The following is a 26,095-nucleotide window of genomic DNA, read 5'->3' on the forward strand; positions in this document are numbered from 1 at the left end:
TCCCCCCCCCCCCCCCCACCCGACCTGACCACCCTCTTCCCCCACCGAACCGAACCGACCTCCCCTCCCCCAACCCGACCCCGCCCCCTCCTCCCACCCGGACCCGACCCGACCTTCCTCCCCCCGCCCCCGACACGAATTGACCCGACCTCCCTCTGCCTCCCCCCCCCCCCCCCCGACCCGACCCGCGCTCCCTCCCTCCCACCCCACCCTACCCGAACCAACCTGACCTCCCTCCTCCCCACCCCGACCCAACCCGACCTGCGCTCCCCCCAAACCTGACCTGCGCTCCCGACCACGACATGCGCTCCCCCCGACCCGACCCGCGCTCCCTCCCTCCCACCCCACCCTACCCGAACCAACCCGACCTCCCTCCTCCCCCCCCCCCCCCCCCCCCCGACCCGACCACGACCCGCGCTCCCCCGACCCAACCCGCGCTCCCGACCCCGGACCCGACCCGACCCAACGCCACCTACCTGTAAATCTGGTGCTGGGACGGGCCCTGCCCGAAGTCTTGGGCCCGGCCCGTTCAGCCTCCCTTCCCCTTCTCCTTTCCCCCTCCCTTCTCCTTTCCACCCCCCTTCTCCTTCCCCTTCTCCCCCCCTTCTCTCCCCCCTTCTCTTCCCCTTCTCCTCCCCCCCTTCCCCTTCTCTCCCCCCCCTTTCCCCTTCTCCTCTTCCCCCCCCCCCCCTTCCCTCCCCTTCTCCCCCTTCCCTCCCCTTCTCCCCCTTCCCTCCCTCCCCCTGCCCCCCCCCTCTCTCCCTCTACCCCCTCCTCCCCCTCCCCTCGCCGTCAGAAACACAGACACTGACAGACAGAGAGTGAGAGACAGACAGAGAGATAGAGACACTGACAGGGGGTGGGGGGGGGGGCATCCCAGCACGCTGTTGGAGGGCTCCCGGTGCTGCAGTCGTTAAGTAAAAAATTTTTATTTATTGATTTTAAAAAAAAAATTATTTCTTATTAATTTTTTTTGATTGATTTATTGATGTTTTTATCATTTATTATTGATGATGGCTCTTTATTTGTAAAACTGAAGTGTTTAATGTTTGTAAACTTCCCTTTAAACCCCCCACCATTCCCTACGCCTGATTTGTAACCTACACCTGATTTTCTAAAGTGTAGACAAGGTTTTTTCGAGCGTACAAAAATCTTCACTTACTCCATTCTAAGTTAGTTTGGAGTAAGTTTTCACTGACGAAACTTTGAAAACAGGCGTAAGTGGCCGGACACGCCCCCTTTTGAAAAAAACATTCTGTTCCAAAGTGAAACTGTTCTAACTGACTAGAACTGGAGCAAACTAAATGCCGAGAATTTGAATCTCTAAGATACTCCGTTCTACACCAGTTGCTCCAAAAAATCAGGAGCAACTGAGGCCGAAACTTGGGTCCATGATGTCCACAAGACTCAATAAAACCCCAGCTAGTTGGACCTAGGTCATCCACGATGAGGTATGCAGTTGTGAGCCTAGTGAATGAACTGGTAATGTGTAATGTGATTGTTAAACCTTTGTAAATAAACCAACTCGTTCTTAAATAGCAACCTATTGCTATGAATTCTTAAGCAAAGAACCCATGAAGCAAATACATTACACAAAGTGTTTGGGGAGTGAGGAGGAGGCGCTCATTTGAAGAATGGACTTGCTGGTCAGAATGGCCTGTTTCTGTGCTATAACATTCAATGATTCTATCATTCTACACACCCTCTAGGAGTAGAGGCTAGCTTGATTGGTTCTGAGGAAACGATGTTGTGATCACAGATATGAAAAGGTAGCAGGTTGAGCTGCATGTGGCCTCCTATTTCACTATGAAGGTGCCTGCAGAGTGTTGAATTGTTCCATCTTCAGCACAGAGTCATTTAGGATTCCCTATGATGCACGTACCAAAAACAACTGAGTGATGAAGTATTGCACGAGCAAATCGATCTTTGACTGCACTGTCACCATCGCGCTAGGGCAAGTTAAGGCTCATAGCACCTTGTCCCTTGGCTGCTCCCGGGGCATTGCTTAATTAGGTTCCGAATTCATAGCATATACAGAGAGAGATCCTCGCATATTTACGGACCATTACTTTCTACATTAAATCCTTTGACAGATCGATGCTGACAACTGGTGTTGTGCCTCTTATGCAGAGTCTGTCTCTCTTCAGATCTGTTCTATTTTGGTATCCTCCTGTGGTGTATGGACTGAAGATAGATAGATGGATTACAGAGGCTAGAAGTTCCTGTGGTGCTACTGCTTCCGGCCCACCGCTTTGGTACTGCCATGACCGTATCCCAAATCCCGGGGACGTGGTGATTCACATGGGGGGGGGGGGGCGGAGCCCCCACCAGTGTGCTGCAAGGGCACCCACCAGTGTGTTGCAGGGGCACCCATCCAGTGTGAGTGGCTTTCAGAGCAGGCAACTTGCCACTTTGAGTGGTGGGCAAGAAGCCAGTCTTGACAAAGATCAGTTGATCAAACATCCTGTAGAGCAGTGCCCTTGATGGTAGGCCAATAATCGAACAGAAATCGATCTCTCGGGGAGTGATTGCCTATCTGCCCTCTTACTGTGACCCAGCTGGCAGAATGTCCAGCCGCACTCTGAGACGACACGCCACCAAGTCGGGATGGGGTGGGGATAAAGAGTTGTCTCCCGCCCCCACCCTACTCCATGAGAATATGCACTGGCTGCAGCAATGGGGCAGAAACCTGCTAGAGATGTGTTTTTCCCCCCACAACTTGCTGTCCGTACACTGCCCCGAGCTTATATCTTGCATGCTCTCCAGTTTTTAAACGGTAGGCATCTTCACATAAGCAATTCCATCCACCTGCCACTACCGGCTCATAGTTTGGGGGCACAGGTCCTGTGGCTAATGAATAAATTCAGTTTATTCCCTCTGAGTGCATGGTGGTTTTGCCACTGATCCAAGTCCAGGTACTTGACACCAAAGTACAACTGAGCTTGATGGGTTCTGGGGAAATCACACAAGGGCCAAAAGCAAAAACCTACAGATAGCCAAATTAATCTTTGAGTGCAGCATACACAATGAAAGACTTGCACTTATATAACACCTTCCACGACCACCAGACATCCCAAAGCACTTTACAGCCAATGAAGTACTTTTTGAGGTGCAGTCACTGTTGTAATGTAAGAAACGCGGCAGCCAATGTTGGCCAAAACACCAGGGAGAACTCACTCTCATTTTTGAAAAGTGCCATTTTACGCCCACCTGAGAGGGGCAGACGGAGCCATGGTTTAACGTCTCATCCGAAAGACGACACCTCCAACAGTGCAGCACTCCCTCAGTACTGCATTGGAGTGTCCACTTAGATTTTTGTGCTCGAGTGTCTGGAGAGGAACTTGAACCCACATCTTTCTGACTCAGAAGCAAGGGTGCTACCCACTGAGCCACGCTGACACTCAGGAAGCAGCTACAGGATAGGTGATCACTAATTTGCCCCTGGAGATCTTCCCTATAGGATGTATGATTGTATGATGTCATTTTCATGTGGTTTCCCCAGAGCCCACCAGGCTAGTCTATATTTTGGTGTATGGGGATTGTGTAGCATTTGAAGAATGAAGACCATGCAAGCTTTCTCCACATTCTTATTTCTTAGGCAGTCCCTTGGAGTCGAGGATGACTTAAATTTTAACAGGCGGAAGATGCCTGTGCGTGAATTCTTTTATCGTGGGTTGGCCGTTGCACACCAGCTACCACACTGGCTTGACAAGAGCACGCTCTTGTCAAGGGGATCCAAAATGATTAGAGACCAGGCTCTGCTGCATATGCCTAGTACACACAGACATGTATTCCTACTGCCCACATTCCCACAGGTCCTCTCTCCCTGTGTTTCATTGGATGCAGTGTAGGCCTCCCGACCTTGCTGTTAGCCCATGCTGCACCTTCCCTGGGTCCCTACATTAATAGCTGCAGATCAGCCAGACGTGGATCAGATGCAAAATCAATACACATGCAAGGTCCAAATGTACTGAATTTAACAATTCTGGATTTAGTTTGACTGCAACAGAACTTCGCGAGACATAGTATTTGAGTAGTGGGATTGTAGGGAGGCTGGGCTGGCTGAATGAAGGATTTGCAGATAGTAACTTTATAGAGTAAATAAAGAGATACTGTTTCCAGTGGTAGAGGGGTCAGTAACCAGAGGACACAGATTTATGGTAATTGGCAAAGGTTGCGATGAGGAGAATTTTATTTACACAGCGAGTTGTCACACGTCGCCGAGAGCATGCAGAAAGCAAGCGCAGGCAGCGGAAGGAGCATGCAGCAAACCAGACTCCCCACCCACCCTTTCCTTCAACCACTGTCTGTCCTACCTGTGATAAAGACTGTAATTCCCGTATTGGACTGTTCAGTCACCCAAGAACTCACTTTTAGAGTGGAAGCAAGTCTTCCTTGATTTCGAGGGCATGCCTATGATGACGATGTTGTGATCTGGAATGCACTGCCTGAAAGGGTGGTGGAAGCAGATTCAGTAGTAACTTTCCAATCGGAATTGGATAAATCCTTGAAGGGGAGGAAATTGCAGGGCTATGGGGAAAGAGCAGGGGGAGTGGCACTAATTGGATATCTCTTGCAAAGAGCCGGCACGAAGGGCCGAATGGCCTAGTTCTGTGTTACAAGATTCTATGGTCACTGGAATAGTGGTGGTTTTGATGCTAGGGTTGCCAGAGATGGATTTATTACCTGTAGATGTATAGACTTCATGCAGCGGGCTTTCTGAGATGAGTTTGTGTCTTGCGATGCTTTGCTCAGCACCACTGCTGGCTACAAATAACGTGCGTTGCACCAGTGCTCCCTCAGTGCATACTAACTGAAGCGACTGAATCTCAACCTGATCATTTGGTGAATCTCTTTTCAAACATCATCTAAATTTCCAGTGTTTTTTTTTTATGCCACTACTGACTTTGGTTCTGAGAAAATTACAAATTTAAACTAGTGCTGTCGGGCTTTACTAATGCTTTGCAGATTAATTTTTCCAATGAGATTTACAAATGCCTCCAGTCTATTCTCTGGAACCTTTCTCCCTTAACCCCTCGACTTGCTGCTGCTACCCTCCCACTTTTCGCAAACCTCCTCCACCTTTTCTGCCAAGTGTTTTTGCTCACTTGCCCTACTATTAGTTGTTATCTGCCTCGCTGGTGTCAAAGAGCCTCGTGACACTTACTCCACTAAAATGCAAGCTCCCATCGGCCGTTTAATCAACTTGTTGGAAGAAAACCGTAAGTTATGAATCGGGGAACTGTCAGGTCAGGCAGAGCAGTGGCCGGGTATATTTCAATTGGTTTGAGTGTCGGTCTCATTGTGCTTTTCTGTGACAGGTACCAATACACCAGAACTGCAAAGAGCTTCTTGGCATCCGGGCTGAGCTTCAGAAGAAAGTCGTGGAGCTTCAGCGTGAGGTCAGCAATCTGGCGGTGTCGTCTTCCTCTGAAAGAGCTTCGCCCACACATTCAGTATCCCCAGTGCAGACAACTGTTTGAATCCCTCCCCCTTCCTTCTGCCATGGTTAGCTGGTACCCAGTCATTGGAATTACAACTGGCAAGACTGCAACATGTACTTGAAAGCTGTAAATATGGATTTATTTTTGTGTGTGTGTGTAATACTTCGCTGCATTTTTTAGGTTTTGTAAACCTGTGTGTGGATGCCTCTGTTGTATGGCCGCTTCATTCTGATGCCGAGGCCTTCGGCGGAAGGGTAAATTTGAGTGCCACTGTACAATCTTTGGTGGTGCCACTCCAGGAATTGGCCAGTAAGGGAGGGGGTAGGGCATGAATATCTGATGGGTGAACCTGGTCAAGGGATCACAGTGCCAAGTTTCCTTTGCAGTCAACTGATGACAAGACTGCTCGACCTTTTACCCCTCCCCTCGCCCAATGTCGACCATCTTGGACTTGAACCTGGGACTTGGGATTGAAAGGCAGGTATCCTGTCACAACCCAAATAAAGAGGTTTCCATATTTGCTTTTGGGTAGGGAACTTTACGATTAATATTTTAACTTCTTGTCCTTGATAAAATCTGTATATTTTTATATAGTGCCCATAGATGGCTCTATCATTCCCCATCATTAAACTCATTTTTGCAAATAAATGTAAACACTTTCCAGGAGCTTCCAAGAAAGATTTTTGAAGGCTTGGGTAGCAGTGTATGCAAGAATGAATCTTCAAAACCTTGGCAGTCGTACCCATGGAGTACATGCACAAAGCTGAAATGTGGTTAAGACAGGAACACGGTTTAATAATTTTAAAAAACATTTTCCTTCTAAGTGTGGATGCATTCTTCTTGCCTGGAGGAGAGGGCCAGTTTGTGCCTTTCAGGGCATAACTTTGTTTGAGTAATGAAGGGAGATTCAAACACCAAGACATCCTGTGTCGAGAATGCTGCAGCATAATTGGACAGTGCGATTTATTTGTAATAGTGAAGATTACAGAGATTTTACACAAAAAATCGTTTGCAAACATCATAGGATAGCAGATTCAACCCTCTTGAAACCAGGAAAGGCCTTTCATTTGTACAAAAAAGGAAAATGTCCTTGGTACTAACCCTTAAGATTGATGCAGAATGTGTGCACCAAATGAAAAGTATAACCAGGTTAAAAAGATTTCCTTCCAATTATTCATCAAATGAAGAGATGTTCTGTAGATTTGTCCCGTTCTACTTTTACAATGATACAGGATTCAAACTTTACGTAAATTATTTTTATGACTGTTCTGACAAGATTTGTATTTTTCTTTCAGTACTTAGAGTAAATCCTTCACCAGAGATCAAACAGTAATTGCATGTTTTAGCCACAAACCCAAAACTGTCTTGTCACTTTCTGATCAAATGATTTTTAACATATTAGCTAAATGGGCCAGACTGCTTAATAACCAGTCAATGTACATTTAGCCATGTCTTTGTGAACTTAATGCACTTTGTATTTGAGACAAACATCTAGGGTTTGGCTTTGGATGGGCTAAAGTTGAATTTGAATCTATACTTTGGGTGTCTGATGGGAGAGAGCTGAACTGACGTTTAAAGTATGTGAAACCAACTGTTTGAATAGCAGCTGGAGCCAACGGCCAATTGCCAAACCCAACTTGGTGTCAGGATTGTTGTCCGATTGGCAAGAGCTATAAGTGGCTGCCAGGCTGGACTAGCAAAGCCTTATCTGTTCTATAGCAATTCCTGGATGACCAAGTGTTAATTTTTACCTTTCCATAGTGTTACGGCTTTTCAACTTTGGCTGCTTATGTCTTGTGTCAAAGAAAACTAGCATTCCCACTGCCAATATTGCCACTAATGTACATGTCTCTGAAGCGGATAAATAATGCTTTAAAATACTGCAGGTCCTGATTAAGTTACAAACAACCGCGATACATTTTTAAAGCATTTTAACAGTTGGCAGTACGAATGGTGATGGTGTGATCTTATAGTAGTGAACATTTGATATATTTAAATGTAGAAAGTGTTTGCCTTTATTGCATTACATTTTAAATGGATTGTGTATGCTCCAAGGCCCCGTCTGCCCCCTCAGGTGGACGTAAAATATCCCACGGCACTTTTCGAAGAAGAGCAGGGGAGTATTGGTGTCCCGGCCAATATTTCTCCCTCAACCAACATGACTAAAATGGATCATCTTGCCATTTGATTCATTGCTGTTTGTGGGAGCTTGCTGTGTGCAAATTGGCTACTGCATTTCCCTGCATTGCAACAGTGACTACATTTCTAAAGTATTTCATTGGCTGTAAAGTGCTTTGACTCACCCCAAGGGTGTGAAAGGCGTTATATAAAATACAAGTTTTTTCTTTTTACTGGTACTCAGATTTTATACAGCAATGAACAGCTTAGCTTACATCTTCTTCAGCAATGATATCACGCCCTAAAACAGGAAACAAAATGAATCCAATAAAGAGGACCAAACTATTTGTAATTATGAGTAAGTAGAACCCCGCTTTATGTACAAGTTTATTCAGTGCTTTCAATTTGGTTACAGTTCAAATACTACGAGCCACTGAGGTACAAATTTACATCGACTATGGTGTTCAACATGGTTTACTAAGTTACATCCCAGCTGAAATTACACAAGACAGCTGTATTCTAACCAAACTTTAAACATGCCATTATCTGTCAGAACCGCCTGACCTTTGAAGGGGCAGATCAGGAATTGGTTTGTTACCTTCTTGTCTGTACAGCATTTATTGCATTAGCCTGTGGAAAAATTCAATAAACCTTTGAGAGAATCTTTTCAGCGTTTCTTTTGTTTTTTAAATTGCAGCACAATTCAGCTTTTCTTTCTCCCAGATGAATTAAATAGTTGAATATCCATTTATTCGACAATCTTGCTGCATTCACTGTGATTCTTGTTTCACATTCCTGTATTTTCTGAAAGTTGCATCTTTGTATGTCAGAATACATCATTTACGTGGCTGCTCCCCATAGTCCATCCAGCTTCGTTCTTGACCAATTCCGCTACAACTCACCCAATCATAAATCGCTATAACTTAAAGCAACTTGGCCATTCCTTTATTATCTTAATGTACAAGGAGTGAATTATAGCTTCATGCATGAGCTCCCAAGCCAGCTGACACTGCATAAACCTCCGTCATTCAACCCTGGCCATCTGCTCTGGGTTTAGCTTTGCATTGCTGCCTGTGTACTTCAGAGTCAGTTAACTACAAGAGTGAAAAATATTCATAACAGGTTTGACACAGCTGTGGAACTAATAGAAACAGCAGTCTAAATATGTCAACATAAAAATACGCATAGGTATGCAGCAAGCACATTTCATTGTACGCTGCTATTTTCTATTGCTATTTAAAACCCACATTTTAAAACCTCCATAAAGAAAGAGTAAATTGTGTGGGAAAGTTTAAAATTAAACTTGGGCCAGGCACCAGCACAGCAGTTGTATCACTGATGTTTCTTTTCATTGTATTTGACTTGCATCCCATCTCTCATACTCCCTATACAATTGGAAGCTGACTCAGGTTAACCTTTTCCTCAAAGTCTTCATGCGTGTGTTTGCCCAAATGCCCAGTGCCAAAGTCACCCCTGAGGTTTGGTTATATGGTTCTTGGGGTTTCCTTGTGTTCTATTCATGTCTTTTACTTTTTATACAACATCAACTTGCATTTATATAGCGCCTTTAATATAGTAAGACGTCCCAAGGAGCTTCTCAGGAGTGTTACTAAAACAACATTTGGCACCGAGCCACATAAGGAGATATTAGGACAGGGCTTGGTCAAGGAGGTAGGTTTTAAGGAGTGTCTTAAAGGATGAGTGAGAAGTCGAAACGGCAGAAAGGTTTAGGATGGCAATTCCAGAACCTCGGGCCTAGGCAGCTGAGGACACAGCTACCAATGGTGGAGCGATTAAAATCAGGGATGCTCAAGAGGCCAGAATTGGAGGAGCTCGGAGACGGAGGAGGTGAGAAGTGTTGAAGGACCAATACATCCACCCACACACATTTTAGTGATGGGCCTAGAACAACCCGAAAGTTGCACCCCCAAATTGGGCCCATTTTCCTGATGCAATTTATACCCGAGTGTCTTCCCAATCTCATTAGAATACACCCAAACTCAAAATGGGTATTAATCAACGTAAACAATTGAGGGCCCAAGGAAACGCCAAACCCACACCATGATATTTTGAAAACTGCAGTATGCAATCCAATGCAAAGAATTCCATTGTCTGTTTCTGTGGGGGTACGGGGCGGGGGGTTGAAATAAAAGACATTTGAAAATGTGGTCTGTACTTCTGATCTGTCAATCATGTGAAAGACTGCAGTATCTTTCCTGGAGGAACTGTCTAAATCACCAACTGAATGAGTGACACACTTATCAACAAATTAAAAATACGAGCTTGTCTTTACTATGCATGATATATACACACACAATCTAACAGTTTTCCCTCGATGGCCTGATACATTTAAGACTATTAAAGCCAGCCTACTAAAATGTTCACATACAGAACTAGCCACGTCTGTACACACCCACTCGCGTTCACACATACGAATGATAGTAGCTTGTGTGTTATAGGGTTGTAACATAATCTCATTCCTCAAATGCTTTCTATAAACCAGGTTCGAGGGTTGTAACGTGTCTAGACCCAATGCCTTGTAATAAACTTCAAGCTAATCCTTTATAAAACAGGTAAAATATGAATTGCAGGTATTTAATAAAGCCCCTTAAATTACTATCTGATTATATTAGATACAACACCTTTACATGGCAGCAGGTGTGAGCTACAAGATGGAAGGGCTGAATTTGTTTATACAGAGAAGTCTGAGAGGTGGGGGGAGGGGTGGTCATATTAAGATTTTTAAAGATATGAAGAGGATATACTCCATGGCTCTGAGAACGAATTGGGAGCACCAGATACAGATCAGGCAAATTGCGGCCAAAATGCGCTCGAAATTGTGCCGGTTAGGTTACAGTTCAAGTTTCCAATACAAATCATTGTATAATCACAAACATAAAATCTTCCATGAACCAGTATAACAGGATGTAATCATTTGCGATTTTTTTCTTTCCATGAAAAAGTATTCATTGATATATTTAAGAGTGATAACCTGTTGCACTTTTATAAATACAGCTGAAAATGGGTTTATTGCAAAAATATTTTTTAAATCCGAGTGTCCAGTCCTTCACCTGTGAGCAACCTGATTTAAAATCTCTGAAAATTACTTTAAAAAATCTATACTGAACCACTTCCTACTTTCATTGGTGAATACTATTCCGTTTCTTAGTAAATTAAATATATTTTGATCTGAACTTTTAAAACGTGCCGACTAGTGCCTGCCGCCAAAGAAAGTGCAATCGGCAGAATCTCACAATTCCCATCTGGAGATTTGTTTGGTCAGATTTGTGGCCAGGGCCTGAGCCGCGAATTGAACCATAAACCAACGTAAAAGATTCCAGAAAACACAAGCTTTTACACTGGTTCTGCTATTTCCGCCCAGATTCCGCTGATATTACTGGCGGAAACGAGAGGAAACTCTACCTCTAGAAGATCAAAGGTGAATGGATAGACCCTATATGAATAGTTCACACTCAGAGCTGTGAACATTTGGGCTGCCCAAGGAGCTAATCAAGGAGGATAATCAGTAATTTCAAGAGGGAGCTGGGCAGGCATTTGGCTTGAAAATCAATGGTTGGATATGTGTGGTAAACTCTGTTTTTGGTCTTTGGGGCTAGTGATTGGACCAAAAAACTACGTACGTTCCGATAATCGTGTATCTCCCTTAGGCAATCTATTATGTTTGGCTCACATCTCAAATACACAATGTAAACACAATGAATTGCTTTCAACTAAAGTGCAAAGTCATGATATAAGCAAATAAATGCATTTTTAAAATCTTTTCTATTCTCTCCAATACTCAGATATTGGCTAAGCGAAAGATTAGCGATTGGCAAGAGACTAGGAGCAAAGGGATTTGGTGTCCATGTACATTAATCATTAAAAGCTAGTGCACAGGTACAAAAAAAATCAAAAAGTCTAGTGGAATGTTGGCCTTATTGGAATACCAAGGGGAGGAAGTGATGCTTCAGATGTAGAGCCTTGGTCAGACCCCATCTGGAGTACTATGCTCAGTTCTGGACCCTGTTCCTCAGGAAGGATTGGCCTTGGAATAAAGTACAGCACAGATTCACCAGCTTGATGCTGGGGCTGAAAGGGTTAAACTATGAGGGCAGGTTACATAAACTTAGAAAGATAGAAAATAGGTGCAGGAGTAGGCCATTCGGCTCTTCGAGCCTAAACCGCCATTCAACAAGATCATGGCTGATCATTCACCTCAGTACCCCATTCCTGCTTTCTCTCCATATCCGTTGATCCCTTTAGCCTCTTGAATATACCTATCGAACTGGCATCAATAACTCTCTGCGGTAGAGAATTCCACAGGTTAACAACTCTCCCCCTAAATGGCTCACCCCTTATCCTTAGACTGTGACCCCTGGTTCTGGACTTCCCCAACATTGGGAACATGTATTAGAAGGCTGAGGGGGTGATCTAATTGAGGTGTTTAAAATGATAGGTAGAGAGAAACTTTACTCTGTTAGGGGAATCTAGAACAAGGGAGCACAATCAGGAGTGAAATCAGGAAGTACTTTTTCACAAAAAGGGCAGAGGAAATCTGAAATTCAATCCTCCAAAAGGCTGTGGATGCTGGCTCAATTGAAATTTTCAAGACTGAGAGTTTTATTAGGTGAAGGTGGGTATGGAGGGATATGGATCAAAGGTGAATAATTAATCTGAAGTTCAGATTTGCCATAATCTAATGGAATGGCAGAACAGGCTCCAGGAACTGAATGATCTACCACTTTTCCTAGGGTTGTACTGTATCCCTCCATCATAATGAATAATGAATAAGCTACTGCCTGGCAAACCCTCCATTAGAGGATAAAAGCACCAATCCAGACCCAAATCTTACACCCAATCCACCAAACAGACCAAAATAGCATTTACTTTGCTCACAATGGTCTGCTGATCCCTGTTTTTAATTCTTCACACAAAAAAGAGCAAGGACAGCAGACGCATGGGAATACCATCACCTCCAAGTCACTCACCATCCTAAGCATATTGTCGTTCCTTCATCATCAGTGGGTCAAAATCCAGGAACTCCCTCCCTAACAGCACTGTGGGAGTACCTTCAACATGTGGACTGCAGCAGTTCAAGAAGGTGGCTCATCACCACCTTCTCCAGGGCAATTAGGGATGAGCAATAAATGCCGGCCTTGTCAGCAACGCCCACATTCCAGGAACGAGTAAACAAACACAATAATATACTGCAGCTTTAATCTTCCAGTTCCCCCTGTCACACAACTATCGATTGTTTACTAGTATCTCTTGCTTCACAGCAGCATTCCAGGGAATGAGAAAGCTTCAGAGTAATGAAGCAGAGGGAAGGATGAGTAATGAAATGAAGTACATCACCACCATTTCATTTTAAAAATCTATTATACTCCATACACAAACTATGCCAGAGAATACAACCACTACACCAGTAAAAACATGTCGATCCAGGCCGACTTGAACAACCTACCACCAGGATCATTTTGGACCATTGCTGAAGCCCTCCAGTGATCTCCCGTCAGCCTTGATGACCGATGGCAAAATGTTTGGAAGAACCGTGACATACTGAATGGATTCCTTAGAGAGGACCCCACAGTACAACCTGAAAGCTCAAACCTTCCTCGCAAACTATCAACCACCTCAGAACCGGTCATGATAGATGTTGCTGCCTTCTCCATAAAGCATCCCCATCATGCGACTGTGGAGCTCCTAATCAGACCGTGGAGCACATCACTGAGCACTGCCCTCAGAGGGAATTCGCAGGCAGCCTACAAGATATCCACACTGTTACACCAGAAGCTTTTGCCTGGATCTCTGACTTAGATATTGACATTTAATGTGCTTTGCTACGACCATACAAAAGAAGATTTAGTTTAAAGAATTAAAGGTAACTGACTTATACAGTAGGTTTTGCTCGTAATGTGATGTGTTTTAGAGACAGCTCCTTCCCCATAATAACCTGCTGTTTGGGAGACTGTTAAACAGTCATTAAGATCCTCCGCAAGATCCTACAAATCCCCTGGGAGGACAGATGCACCAACATTAGCATCCTCGACCAGGCCAACATCCCCAGCATTGAAGCACTGATCACACTTGGTCAGTTCCGCTGGACAGGCCACATAGTTCGCATGCCAGACACGAGGCCCCCAAAGCAAGCGCTCTACTCGGAGCTCCTTCACGGCAAACAAGCCAAAGGTGGGCAGTGGAAACGTTACAAGGACGCCCTAAAAATGTGCAACATCCCCACTGACACCTGGGAGTCCCTGGCCAAAGACCGCCCTAAGTGGAAGTGCATCCGGGAGGGCGCCGAGCACCTCGAGTCTCGTCGCCGAGAGCATGCAGAAATCAAGCGCAGGCGGCGGAAAGAGCGTGCGGCAAACCAGTCCCACCCACCCCTTCCCTCAACGACTATCTGTCCCACCTGTGACAGAGACTGTGGTTCTCGTATTGGACTGTTCAGTCACCTAAGAACTCATGTTAAGAGTGGAAGCAAGTCTTCCTCGATTCTGAGGGACTGCCTATGATGATGATGGCGAGGAATGTGCATTCCAACAGAGCTTTTATACGAGTGGTTGAATGTAAAAACTCTCCTGGCTATTCTCTAGTGTAGAAATGACACCCTGATTGTCTCTAGCTGCTTCCATATTTCCACTGTACAAGTTAACAGCTAAGATGTGCCGTTAGCAAAAAAAAACCACACCTTTAAGGCAGATTGCACAAGAGACTTGGGGAGATTTTATGCAGGATTCTCCAGATCACTTTGGCAGAAACCCTCCGGTAATGGCACAAATGGCCATTCACGGCCTCTCGGTGGATTCAGCCAATCATCTGCTGATTGCAGTAAGGAAAGGGAAGAAAATTGACAAGTGAAAATACAATTTTTTAAAAACTGCAACTTTTTACTGCTTTCAAAATACATCATTGGCGTTTGGGGACACATTGAGGTTGTGAAAGGTGCTATATAAATGCAAGTTCTTTCCGACTGCAATGGTGGCTGTCATTAACTGTTCACATGAAGTTCATCTACACTGCAGCACTGGGCGACTGGTATTTATTACGTGCCTCTCAGGAAGGCTTTATCCATCTAATCTGCATTTGGCAAATAGAACCAGGCATAATTTGGGTGCAATCCTGGATTGATTCCACCAGTGAGAAAGGCTCGGGACTTAATGGGATGAGTGGGAGACTGAAGATTATTTTCAGGAGTTAAATGCAACATTGTACTCAAGATGTTACTTTGCTATTTTCATGGAAGTGCTGTCCCTTTTAAAATAAAGCGCCTGGTGCCTTGTTAAAATAACAGGCTCAACAGCATAGTATGTCAGATTGTTGTAGTGTCTATTTGCAGTGGTGCATCCTGCAATGGAGCTCGAGGAGTTTGCCCGCTTGGTATTCAGTCCATACCGAGATATGTTGTCTCCGCCGCCTGTAATGGGCTGAGAGCATGCTGTGCGCCAGCGACTATTCAGTAGTGTAAAAACTCCTGCACATGTTTGCTGCTATCAATCAGCCACAGAGCCAGCCACTAGCATAGCTCGGGCAGTGCAACCTGCAAGTACCCACGCATTCCAGCGCCCCGACTGGAGTATCTGAAACAGATGTTATCCGTGTGACAGCTGGAAAATTAATTTTAATGCTCAGCTTTAAGGTTATGCACATGGGCGGGAAGTCACTTTTTCTTTTACAGAAAACGTGCACGGTTGCATTATCTGCTTATAGAGAAGGGCCCTGTTTAAAAGGGAAAGGAGAAAGGTTTATCAGAGGGTCGTAAATCTGCCCCAGAGAGCTGTGGAGGCTGTGTCATTGAATATCTTTAAGGTGGAGATAGACAGATATTTGAACGATAAGGGAGTCAAGGTTATGGGGCGTGGACAGGAAAGGGGAGTTGAGGCCAAGATCAGATCAGCCATGATCTTATTGAATGTGGAGCAGGCAGGAGGGGTCTACTCCTGCTCTTATTTCTTATCTGAGGGCAGGTGATGTAAACAATAGCCACTTAAAAAAAATTAAAAGCACCATTTTTAAGGTGCAAGGCATCAAGCTTACTGTATAAACTGGGACGGGAGTGAAATTAGGAAACACTTCTACATACAAAGGGTGGTAAAAGTTTGAAACTCTCTATTGCAAACGGCAATTGATGCTGGATGAATTGTTAATTTTTAGATCGAAGATTGATAGATTTTTTGTTAACCAAAGGTATTGAGGGATATGAGGCAAAGGTGTTAGATCACAGACCAGCCTTGATCTCATTGAATGGCAGAACAGGTTCGAGGGGCTGAATGGCCTACTCCTGTTCCAATGTGTGACATCTCCCGAGCGTTGGCCATGGGGTTGTCTTGGCTTTGGAACACAGCTGTAAGGTAGCACTCTCGCCTGTGTGTCAGAAGGTTGTGGGTTCAAATCCCACTCCAGGGACTTTGAGCACATAAATCTAGGCTGACACTTGAGTGTAGTACTGAGGGAGTGCTGCATGTCTGAGGTGCCATCTTTCATTGAGACATTAAACTGAGGTCCTGTCTGCCCTCTCAAGTCGACAAAGATCCCATGGCACTATTTCGAAGAAAAGCTGGGGAGTTATCCCTAGTGTCCTGGCCAATATTTAACTCTCAATCAACATATCAAAAAACATGATCTGGATATTATCACATTGCTGTTTGTGGGAGTTTGCTTGTGCCGCGTTTCCCACGTTACAACTGTGACTCCAAAAGTACTTAATTGGCTGTAAAACGCTTTGAGACGTCTAGCGTGAAAGGCGCTATAAAAATGCAAGTCTTTCTTTTCCCAGCCTGGTTTTAAGGCTCCTGCTTTAAACTGGCAAACCCAGGTAACTGCAGCTGCCTGGACACTGCCGAGGTCAGGGGACAGTTGGAACTGTCTGTAAATGTCGAGCTCCATGCCAGTGACGGGCTGTTCCCCCCACCCCCCAATACATATATAAAGATGAGCGGATCATCCGTGGCCTTGTGTAAAAGGAATCGGAGGGTGCGCTAAAATATCACGACCAAGGTGCAATAAGAAGCGAATGTGACACTTAGAGGAAACGATTTATTTTAATGTAGATTGCTCTGTCTCTGTAACAAAACGCAAGAGGCAGGCACACGCTAGCAGCCGCAAGATTTTACACACGGTAAATATTTTGCTTGTGTTCGCACAGTGCAGTGGTTTATGCCCTTTGGTTGTGAAAATAGATTGATAGTCAAGAGCACATGCAGTAGGCACTGATCCGGGAAAGGTGTGCCACCAGTAAAGTGGTGGGAGAAATGCTAAATACACTCCTCTTTAAAAAAACAAATATTTACACAAGGACACACTACATTCACACACTGACCTCTTTTAAAGATGCACACCCTCATACGTGTAAAATCTAAAGCGATAATTCAAGCGGAGATTATTACAGAAATAAACAGGCAGACGTAAAGTCTTTGTTATCGAACACTGAATGCATTTAGCTTGCGATTTTCACTGTCTTTCCCCGCCCCAAACACGCACACTTTGTGTAAAGTTCAGCTTCCAGCCTGGTCTGATCTGAATATCTGAGATGATGGCAAGATTCGAGTCTCAAAGTAGGAATATTTTAGTCTTCCAGTGCCACAGTCACTATATTGGGGACTTCAAGTCCCTGAATAGGCGTTCTCCAGAATCTCTGACAGCGCTCACTGCATGAACAGAGTGAAGGGTGATTTTTGCAGTTACAGATATTTAACTATATGGTGTGTTTTTTAAATCATTCGTGTTTGCATATATGAAGGGTGGTAAAATGGATTGCTGGGGAAGGGGAAACTGCTGTCTGGAACGAGTGTATCACATTCTTAATTCTACCAGCATCTCTTATACACGCAAAACTAAGCCATGGCTGTTCACCAGAAAAGTGTCTCTCTCCCCCCCCCCCCCCCGCCCCCCACAACAACAGGTCTAACTGTTAAACTTCATCTTTTTCCCCCTAAAGCACCAGAAATAAATCTCTAAACTACATGCTACGTCCAAGCAGCGACTTTTTTGAGTTGCTGATATCCCAAGCCAAATCCTTTCACCTTGTCCTTTATGTAGAGCCGTTGTACAGCACCTACCCCGACCACTGCCCCGCGCCTAATCTAATACACAGTTAAAGGACCAATCTCGTGTTTTAAGGAATCACTTCCCGTTAAGTAGCCGTTTTATTTTAAATAGAACCACAAAAAAGAGCCATTTTAAGCAGAAGTTGGCCTCGAGGCAAAAAGTCGGTCTTTTCCAGGACTGCGGTCTAGACCCGATTGGCTCCGTCTGCAGGGGCTTTCTCTGACTGTGTCTGCAACAGGTTCCGCTCAGCTGCCGGGAGATTCAGCCAGACCGTCGCGATGGGTGTCAGAAAGAAAACAAAAAAACACACATCATTTTAAACAAGGAGGGCCGGCAGTGTGCATCACGAAGGCAATTGAGAGTTTACCGAAATATAAACAGAGTCAGCAGACACCCCCCCGCCCCCTCAGAGTCCACAGTACATTCCAGCAAAGTCTGTATGACTGAGTCGGGATCAGCACCAAAGTTTCTGCCGCTGTGTTCATTCCTTGATTTCCATGTCAGAATTGTTGCTGACATCCTGCTTATTCGGGATCACAGTGCGATTGGCGAGACTGCTGTGACTGGCACAGACAGCATGGTAAGGGTTCACTCCGGTCTGTAACCTTGACCCGTGCCATCTACCTTCCTCTAAATAGCCAGCTTAGTGCGGCTGCTTCTCAATTCACATGTGCTTGTTTTTTTTTGAAGCTGTGTCTTGCTTTAGAGTTGCTCATTTATGTCAGAATCACAAGAGTTAGTAATCCTGTTTGGATCCTTCCCCCTTGCCAGAATAACATAAGTATTGAAGCAGGAACAGACCCCTTGAGCCTGCTCTGCCATTCAATAAGATCATGGCTGATCTGATCTTGGCCTCAACTACACTTTCCTGCCTGTTCCCCATAACCCTGGACTCCTATAATTCGAGAATCTGTCTATCCCAGCCTTGAATATATTCAATGACTCAATTTATTATGACTTTGAAACCACATGTGCACCAAATTTTGTTCTATATTTTGCCTTGTATCGCTGGTGTGTAAATCCCTCTCTCACCTCCAGCTTTCTACATTGATACTCCTTCAGTACTACCCAAGTAATTCATGTATTTCTTTGCTTTGCCAAACTGCTGGTACTGCACCTGTACCTGTCCTCACTTTGGATAAATATGCAGCCACTCAGCCGCAACTTTACTGAACAGAGTCTCACTAAAATAGCAGTGTAGACGACCAGGCCAGACCTCATATTGGCACACCAACATTTATCCAGGGAGTCATGGGAGGCCCTGTCTCGAGAACTTCTAGCTCAAGTGCCTTGCGGAATTCCTGTACAATTTGTACCAATATCCTCCCCTCATGATTTTGGTGGAGAGTCATTCTCTTAAACCCCCATCTTCACATGCAAAATCTTTTTTTCTAGGACTCAAGCCCACCCCCAACGTTTCTAGGCCAACTATGGCAGAATTAGGATCCCAGTTGTCGAGAGGTTCTGATCACCACTTCTCTTGGCCGAACAATCACAAATGACTGTGGTTAGGAAAGGAGGAAATTAGCCCCACGAAAAGGGCGAGGATGAGGCATATTGTGGAGAAACGCAAAATTACTCTCTGGGATACAAGCAGAGTGGGACCGGTTTTATAATGAAACTGTGTCACAACAAATTCCCGCCAGAGCAGGATTTTTACTCAATGGAAGAGTGAGCTGAATGTGAAGTACGAGAGAGCAATGGAAGTCAGTAGGGAAGACTACACCAGGTCAACATTGATAGAGAATGGGCGGCGGGTTAGTTGAGGCGGCCTCGAGAAAGCCCGTTACAAACACGCGTTACAGAAAATCAAACCAAGCGAAACTTGACAGAAAAGGAAAGCGGAAAATATCGATGAGCATGAGCTTGAAAATAAAAAAAAAAGGCACATGGACATGCAAAGAAGATTCCAGGACCTGAAGGTGACCAGAGAGAAAGTCCAACAAATGTGGAGAGACTCTTCATAGGCTGAATGAACAGTGCTCAGATGAACCCTGTAAGCAGGTAGTAATTTCATTATAATAGTAGCGTTATCTATGTGGTTACATATTAAATGAAGTGGGACATTGAAAATTTAATAACAACACGAATACAGTTTCACTGGAGCTGAGTTCAGTGTTAGCAGGTCCCACTGTTAGCGAATTATTGAAGTTTATGGTTTATGAAAACTAAGATCTGGTTTATTTTGGATGCAGTATTTTCCATTGTTTTGATTCAAATTAATCTGACAAATTATAAATCTTAAACATGCGGCCCTTCTAAAACTCTTAGTAAAGTCATTCGAAATGCCAGTATCAATGTTTCAATAGGCACAAATTGGCCCAAATTGGAGAAAGAGGTACTGGTAATAAGTTCAGCAATGGTCAGTGAGAACTTTGAGAGGAAGGAGAGGCAGGGTCACTGTGTTTCTGTGACCATGCAAGCCTAGATTCTGCTCTTGGTTATAATCGCACATGTTTAACACACCTGTATAGCATCCTTCTATCTGCTACTTTAATGTAAGTGTTAACGCATTAAAAAAAAATGAAAGGGGAACATTAATTGTTCATTTGACAATATTGCCAATTACAATTTCTAGCTGGTGGTTTCCAACATGGAACTGGCATTGGGCCCACCATAGCATTTGGGTGCTATCCAGTTTGTTCTGCCACAGCGTGGCAAGATGCCTATTCACCAAACCTAGTGAGTTTCCAACCATGGCTGTGGTGGGGATGGGGTAAGAGGGGGGTGGGGGGCACAGATGCTGGCTGGAGATCAGGCACTTCCCCCACTGAGGGGCCGGGGAGAAATGTTCAAATAAATCAATCATTCAGGAACATTTTCAAGCATCGAATGGTCAAGTCCAGTGTAAAATGGCAAAGGCCCAAGAGAGGATTTATCTGGGGGTAGGAGATGGTGCTGAGAACTAAGGACAAACAGAAATGAAATTGGAACCAAAAAAAGGACAGCTGATTTAAAAAAAGATACCCATACTCTCTCTGTAAGTAAACATGAGAAAAGATTATTGGATATTTATTCAACACTACCTTTCTTTAAAAAAAAAATAAAGCGATCATTTTATGATGTAAAGATGTTTAGAAGTAAATCAATTCTATTTACAGAATTGTTAAAAGACAGACACTCACCTTGTGGCTCAGTCATGGCCCCCGCTTCAACGTTTTCTCCCTTTACATATTGTTGATTAAGACCCCCTGTGGAGTTACGGTGCACAAGAAAGCAAATATGACAGTTCATTGAGAGCACTGAATTCAGAACCTAACACTTCAAGCAGCTGTACACAATAAAGTCAGCAATAAGTGAATTATAATACTATTACCCCAGTGAGTTAAGCAACGCCTCGATTTCAAAATTCGCATCCTTATTTTCAAATCCCTTCATGGCCTCGCCCCTCCCTATCTCTGTAATCTCCTCCAGCCCCACAACCCATCCACCCCCTCCCCCCCAGATATCTGCACTCCTCTAATTCTGCCCTCCTGAGCATCCCTGATCGCTCAACCATTGGTGGCCGTGCCTTCTGTTGCCTATGCCCCAAGTTCTGGAACTCCCTGCCTCAACCTCCAAGCCTCGCTACCTCTCTTTCCTCCTTCAAGACACTCCTTAAAACACTCCTTTTCTCTTTCAAGACACTCCTTAAAACCTATCTCTTTGACCAAGCTTTTGGTCACCTGCACTAATTTCTACTTATGCAGCTCGGTGTCAAATTTCTATCGCATAATACTCCTGTGAATCGCCTTGGGATGTTTCACTATGATAAAGGCACTATATAAATACAAGTTGGGTTGTTGTCGTGAGTAAATCCACCAAAGTCTGGCCCTTTCCTCTTCCGCCCCAGCCCCACCCCCGCCCCCACATAAAATTTATTTTAAATGGTACTGTTAGTTGTGAGACTTAAGGTTTCCAGTTGCAATGCTAGTTTGCACGTGTGCAAGCCTGTAACAGAGAGTGAGTTGCTATGCCCAACCCATGTGGATTGAAGTTAATGGTTAATGGCACCTTTGTATTGAGCAATACCGCTTCAGATGGAAGCAGATCTGTTTATATTGGCCGCCAAGCTCTGGAGCCCGTCTCATGCACATTGTGCAGAGGATTCCAAGGGCAACACATGGATAAACAAGACTGCGTATTGCGGTGGTCAAATCGGAACTGCAATGTTTGTTTAGCGCCCACGAACCTTCCGGAGACAGCCTGTGCAGGCCGCCCGTGCAAAAACCTGCCTGTATACGGCAGGTTGAGCACTTAACTCACCTGCAGCCATCCATAAGCAGCAGTGGCCAAAGTAAATGAAGCAACCTGTGGAGGACCAGCTCCTGAGACGGCATTCAGCTCAGCTGGTGACAGCACACCCACCCATGTTTACCTTGCCGTGATTAGGGTTACCAATTCTGGTTGGACGTATTCCCTGGGGGTTTCATGGCATGACCTCCCTTCTCGAACCGTCCAGCCCAGTCAAATAGCTCCCTTCATACCCCCATGGCCAATATTTTTATAGCTAATAAACAAAATGGAAAACATACACACAGACACACACACACACAATTGTTTTAAATGCTCCTATGATCTTTCTCCCGAGTTTGCTTGCAGCAGTGCTCGGAAGATTAATCTTTGATTCTTGTAGACTCCAGAGCAATCCTGGAGGAGTTGGCAACCCTAGCCGTGCTGCTATTGAGAGCCTAGTCTCGCTGTGCAGTAAGTACAACATCAGTGAATAAAAAAGAAAGTGAGGCTTAAATGCTGGCATATTAAAGGATATGGTAGTGTATGGTACCGGACCGGCAACTCTGAGGTCGCGAGTTCAAATCCCACCATGGCAAATAGTGAAATGGAATGCACTGAAATCTGGACTGGCAACCGGGGGGAAAAAAACTGCCAAACTCTCCTTAAAACTCAGCTGATTCACCAATGTCTTCAAAGAGGGGTACATGCCACCCCTACCCAGTCTGGTCTTCATGTGACTGCAGACCCACACCAGGTTGGTGACTCAATGCCCTCGGGGCAACCAGGGATGGCCAATAAATGCTGGCCTTGCCAGATTTGGCCACATTCCAAGAACTATATATATTGCGCACAACAATCAGAACAAATCCTTGGGGGGAATTTCAGCAATTTCCTGCATCACACATCATTAACTTAACAACAATTAGAATTTATCAGGTGTAGCTCCGACTAGCGCTAGACCAACTCTCAAATGTTTTGTGATTGCAACGAAGGAGACAAAAGTGAACAATTAGACAGTGGTGCAGTTCTGCATTTCCCCCCTGACCTGCATCCTGTTTTTAAAAAAAAATCTTAGTAAATTAATTTATTCAGCATCACAGGTAGTCCCTTGGAATCTTCAGTGGCTATTCAAAGTAAGTAGGGGGAAACTATTACAAAGAAGAACAAGCCAGAATCAGGACAAGAGGGGTCAGGGTTAACAGTGGGGGGATTTAAAATAAAACAAGAGACATGAAAGGAATGCTAATGTAAATAGCAACGTAAACAGCAAACATAGAAAGTGCCTAAAAGTCATTCCGCATCGAAACGAGAATGGCAGGTGAATGTTTCAGGTGAGATGCCTCACTGACGAGTGCTTCAAACAACTTCCTCCATCAGATTCAACGGAGGAAGATATCGCAACCTAACCGATCCCAGTTCTCGCGTGTTGTACAGGCGTGCGTACTGTCTAGTAGCAGTCAATGAGAAAGGAGCACCACGGCCATTCCCCCCCCCCCCCCCCCCCCCCCACTCTCTGTCCGCCCCTCCCTGCAGCAGCCTAAGCCCACCCGACCCGGCCCACCCAACTCAGCCCTGGCCCACCCGACCCAAACGTTTTTTCTCTTTACTTGGCTGATGTGTCAACGGGGCGTATTTTTTTACATGTTTTTGGACCATTAGTCGCAGTACTATTAGTAGCCAGCAGGTAGCAGTAGGAGACCAACTAGAGTTCAAAGATACAGGATAGTCACTAATAAATCCAATAAGGTATTCAGGAGAAACTTCTTTAACCAGAGTGGTGAGAATATGGAACTTGCTACCACAGGGAGTGGTTGAGGTGATAGTATCGATGCATTTAAGGGGAAGCTGGATGAGGGAGAAAGGAATAGAAGGTTATGTGGATTGGGTGCGATGAAGAAGGGTGGAGGAGGCTCGTGTGGAATATAAACACCGGACAAGTTGGGCCGAATGGCCGCTTTCTGTGCTGTAAATTCTATGTAACACTTTGAATATACTGTACCTTGTATTTTAAAACATAACTGCTTCTTCTGGTAGGCAATGTAGCTGGAGACTGCGCCCAACAAAGCTGCAGCCACAGCACTGGCGATTCCAGCTATTGTTGTTTCAGGAATAGCAACTGGGAGAGAAAGGGAAACACTGAATAAGGAATAATGGTAATCTCTCAACGTCAATAACAATGTTAGCTATCGTTTATTACTTGATCATATTTCAATATATTTTCTATACTAAAAACAGCCGCTGTGTGTTGTTGCAAGATATTAATGAAACTGAATCTAAAATGTTGGGGTCTGTAGGACATTAAGTCAAAGCACCAAAACCTGTAAGATATAACAATTTGAAATGCGAAAGCCTGTACGTCATCATGACTTTCTTGCTTCTGAGAGTAGTCCAGTAGAGAGTAGTCCTCGATTACACTCAGTGCCTCCGAGAGATCAATAGTGGGCATGGGGTTAGCTTTCACAAGTATGCCGATGACACCTTTATCGCCACTGGGTCAAAATCCTGGCATTCCCTCCCCAACGGCATTATACCATCAACCACATGGTCTGCAGCGGTTCAAGGTGACGGCTCACCACCACCATCTCAAGGGCAACTAGGGATGGGCAATAAATGCCGGCTTTGCCAGTGAAGCCCGTATCTCCAGAATGAATCTCTGAACCCATCCATGTCTCTATGATAGCCACTGTGCTGAAAGACTGCTTATCCAACATCCAGTGATGGATGATCCAAGACTTCCTTCAATTTAATATCAGCAACAACGACACAAGCCTGTTTGGTTCCTGCCAAAAACTCTACCCCCTAGCCCCCGACTCCACCCCTTCCCTGCCTGACCTTGAATGTGCAGAACCTTGGTGTCTTGTTTGACCCCCAGCTGAATTTTAAGCCCCAAATCCTAGCTACCACCAAGACTAGTGATTCTCCTTTCAGTGACATCACCCACCTGCCAATATCCAGCACTAACACCCTTGTCCTCACCTTGGTTACCTCCTTGGCTCCGTTACTCCGACACCGCCCTTAGCCAACTACCTAATTCTACCGTTCATAAATTGCAACTCGTCTGCTGCCTACAATCAATAGTGCACCAAGTCCTGCTCCCGTCAACTCGTCTTGCCAATTTATTTGGCTCCCCAAACCCCAGTCCATTGAACTGAAAATCTATGTTGCAGCCTTATCACTCCCTGCCTCTGCCACTTCTTCCAACCCTACATGCTAGTGAATGCCCTCTGCTTTTCTGACTTGATATGCCCCTTTGCCCTTTACAGTCATAGAACTGTAAGCTGCCTCAGTCCCACGCTCAAGCACTCCTCAAACCCTTCCACCTGGCTACTTACCTCCCCCTCTTCAACTGCTCCTCAAAACTACCTTGTCCACTCCTTCATGCAGCTCCCCAAAGGTTTCTCCCATCATTGTCCACTTGGTGCCTCTGTGAAGCACTTTGGGAGCTTTTAGTTCATTAATGGCACTATAAAAACATGTTGATAATCTGTTATTTTGGGAGAGCATTTATTTCACTTGTACTTTTTCTCCCTTTATTGTCCCACTGTGGCATCTTAACCAAGCTGCTCTCTTCCATCTGCAGAGCCACTCAGGGTCTGTGCGCTGCTGACAATACACGGCAAACCCTCCCCTCCCTTAGGTCCAGAACCTAGTCTCTGTTTGGCACCACAGTTGGCAGTGACTGTGCAGGTGAAGCCTGGGTACCAAATCCAAAACAGACTGGGACTTAACCATGGGTGCTGCAGTGTCTAGCATTAGGTCAATTGAAAAGTTCAAAACTGAGATTGATAGATTTTTGTTAGGCAAGGATATTAAGGGTTAGGCAACCAAGGCGGGTGTATGGATTTAAGATACAGATCAGCCTTGACCTGACCGAATGATGGAACAGGCTGGACGGGCTGAATGGCCTCCTCCTGTTCCTATGTTCCTGAAGCCACCAGCAGACGGCAAGGACACTTTTACACTTTCCGGAAACAAAGATTGTGACCATCTCAAACTTCCAACACCGTCGTTTGCTTAATTCCTTTTGATAACAGGCATGAATGGCCTAAGCAGCCACCATTACAGGCTCCATCAGCTTGCTCCATGGGCCAAGGCACACAGCGACCAGCAGCCGAGCTACCACTTCATGCACTTTGATTCAGTGAGTTGGGAACACTTACCCTGATCCTGGTCGCTGGGAGGCCCGGGGTCATCTAGAAAACAAGGCACAGAGTTATTTTGTGCTACACCACAAAAGGCAGGAAGAGCAGCAACAAACTGGGAACAGG

At 45.0% G+C, this 26,095-nt stretch overlaps 2 protein-coding genes across 12 annotated transcripts in view; one reads left to right on the forward strand and one right to left on the reverse strand.

Moving 5' to 3' along the window:
- mtmr1b (myotubularin related protein 1b) overlaps window positions 1-8,224 on the forward strand; it is a 74,868-nt gene extending 66,644 nt beyond the window's left edge. For all 7 annotated transcript variants that reach the window (XM_070882845.1, XM_070882844.1, XM_070882847.1 and 4 more), the window contains one exon: window positions 5,322-8,224. In XM_070882845.1, coding sequence (XP_070738946.1) covers window positions 5,322-5,483 — 162 coding nt within the window. In that variant the 3' untranslated portion in view covers window positions 5,484-8,224. The remainder of the gene's footprint in view (window positions 1-5,321) is intronic.
- An 8,357-nt stretch (window positions 8,225-16,581) lies between these two features.
- Window positions 16,582-26,095, reverse strand: part of LOC139265657 (CD99 antigen-like protein 2) — a 141,810-nt gene continuing 132,296 nt past the window's right edge. For 4 of the 5 annotated variants that reach the window (XM_070882853.1, XM_070882855.1, XM_070882854.1 and 1 more), the window contains 4 exons: window positions 25,988-26,020; window positions 23,827-23,943; window positions 20,738-20,803; window positions 16,582-17,861 (listed from right to left, as the gene is read on the reverse strand). In XM_070882853.1, the coding sequence (XP_070738954.1) occupies window positions 17,797-17,861; window positions 20,738-20,803; window positions 23,827-23,943; window positions 25,988-26,020 (281 nt within the window). In that variant the 3' untranslated portion in view covers window positions 16,582-17,796. Of the gene's footprint in view, window positions 19,607-20,737; window positions 20,804-23,826; window positions 23,944-25,987; window positions 26,021-26,095 lie in introns of all 5 variants that reach the window. The other variant, XM_070882856.1, reaches the window with a different exon arrangement.

Source organism: Pristiophorus japonicus, chromosome 6 (genome assembly GCF_044704955.1).
Source record: "Pristiophorus japonicus isolate sPriJap1 chromosome 6, sPriJap1.hap1, whole genome shotgun sequence".
Taxonomy (NCBI): domain Eukaryota; kingdom Metazoa; phylum Chordata; class Chondrichthyes; family Pristiophoridae; genus Pristiophorus; species Pristiophorus japonicus.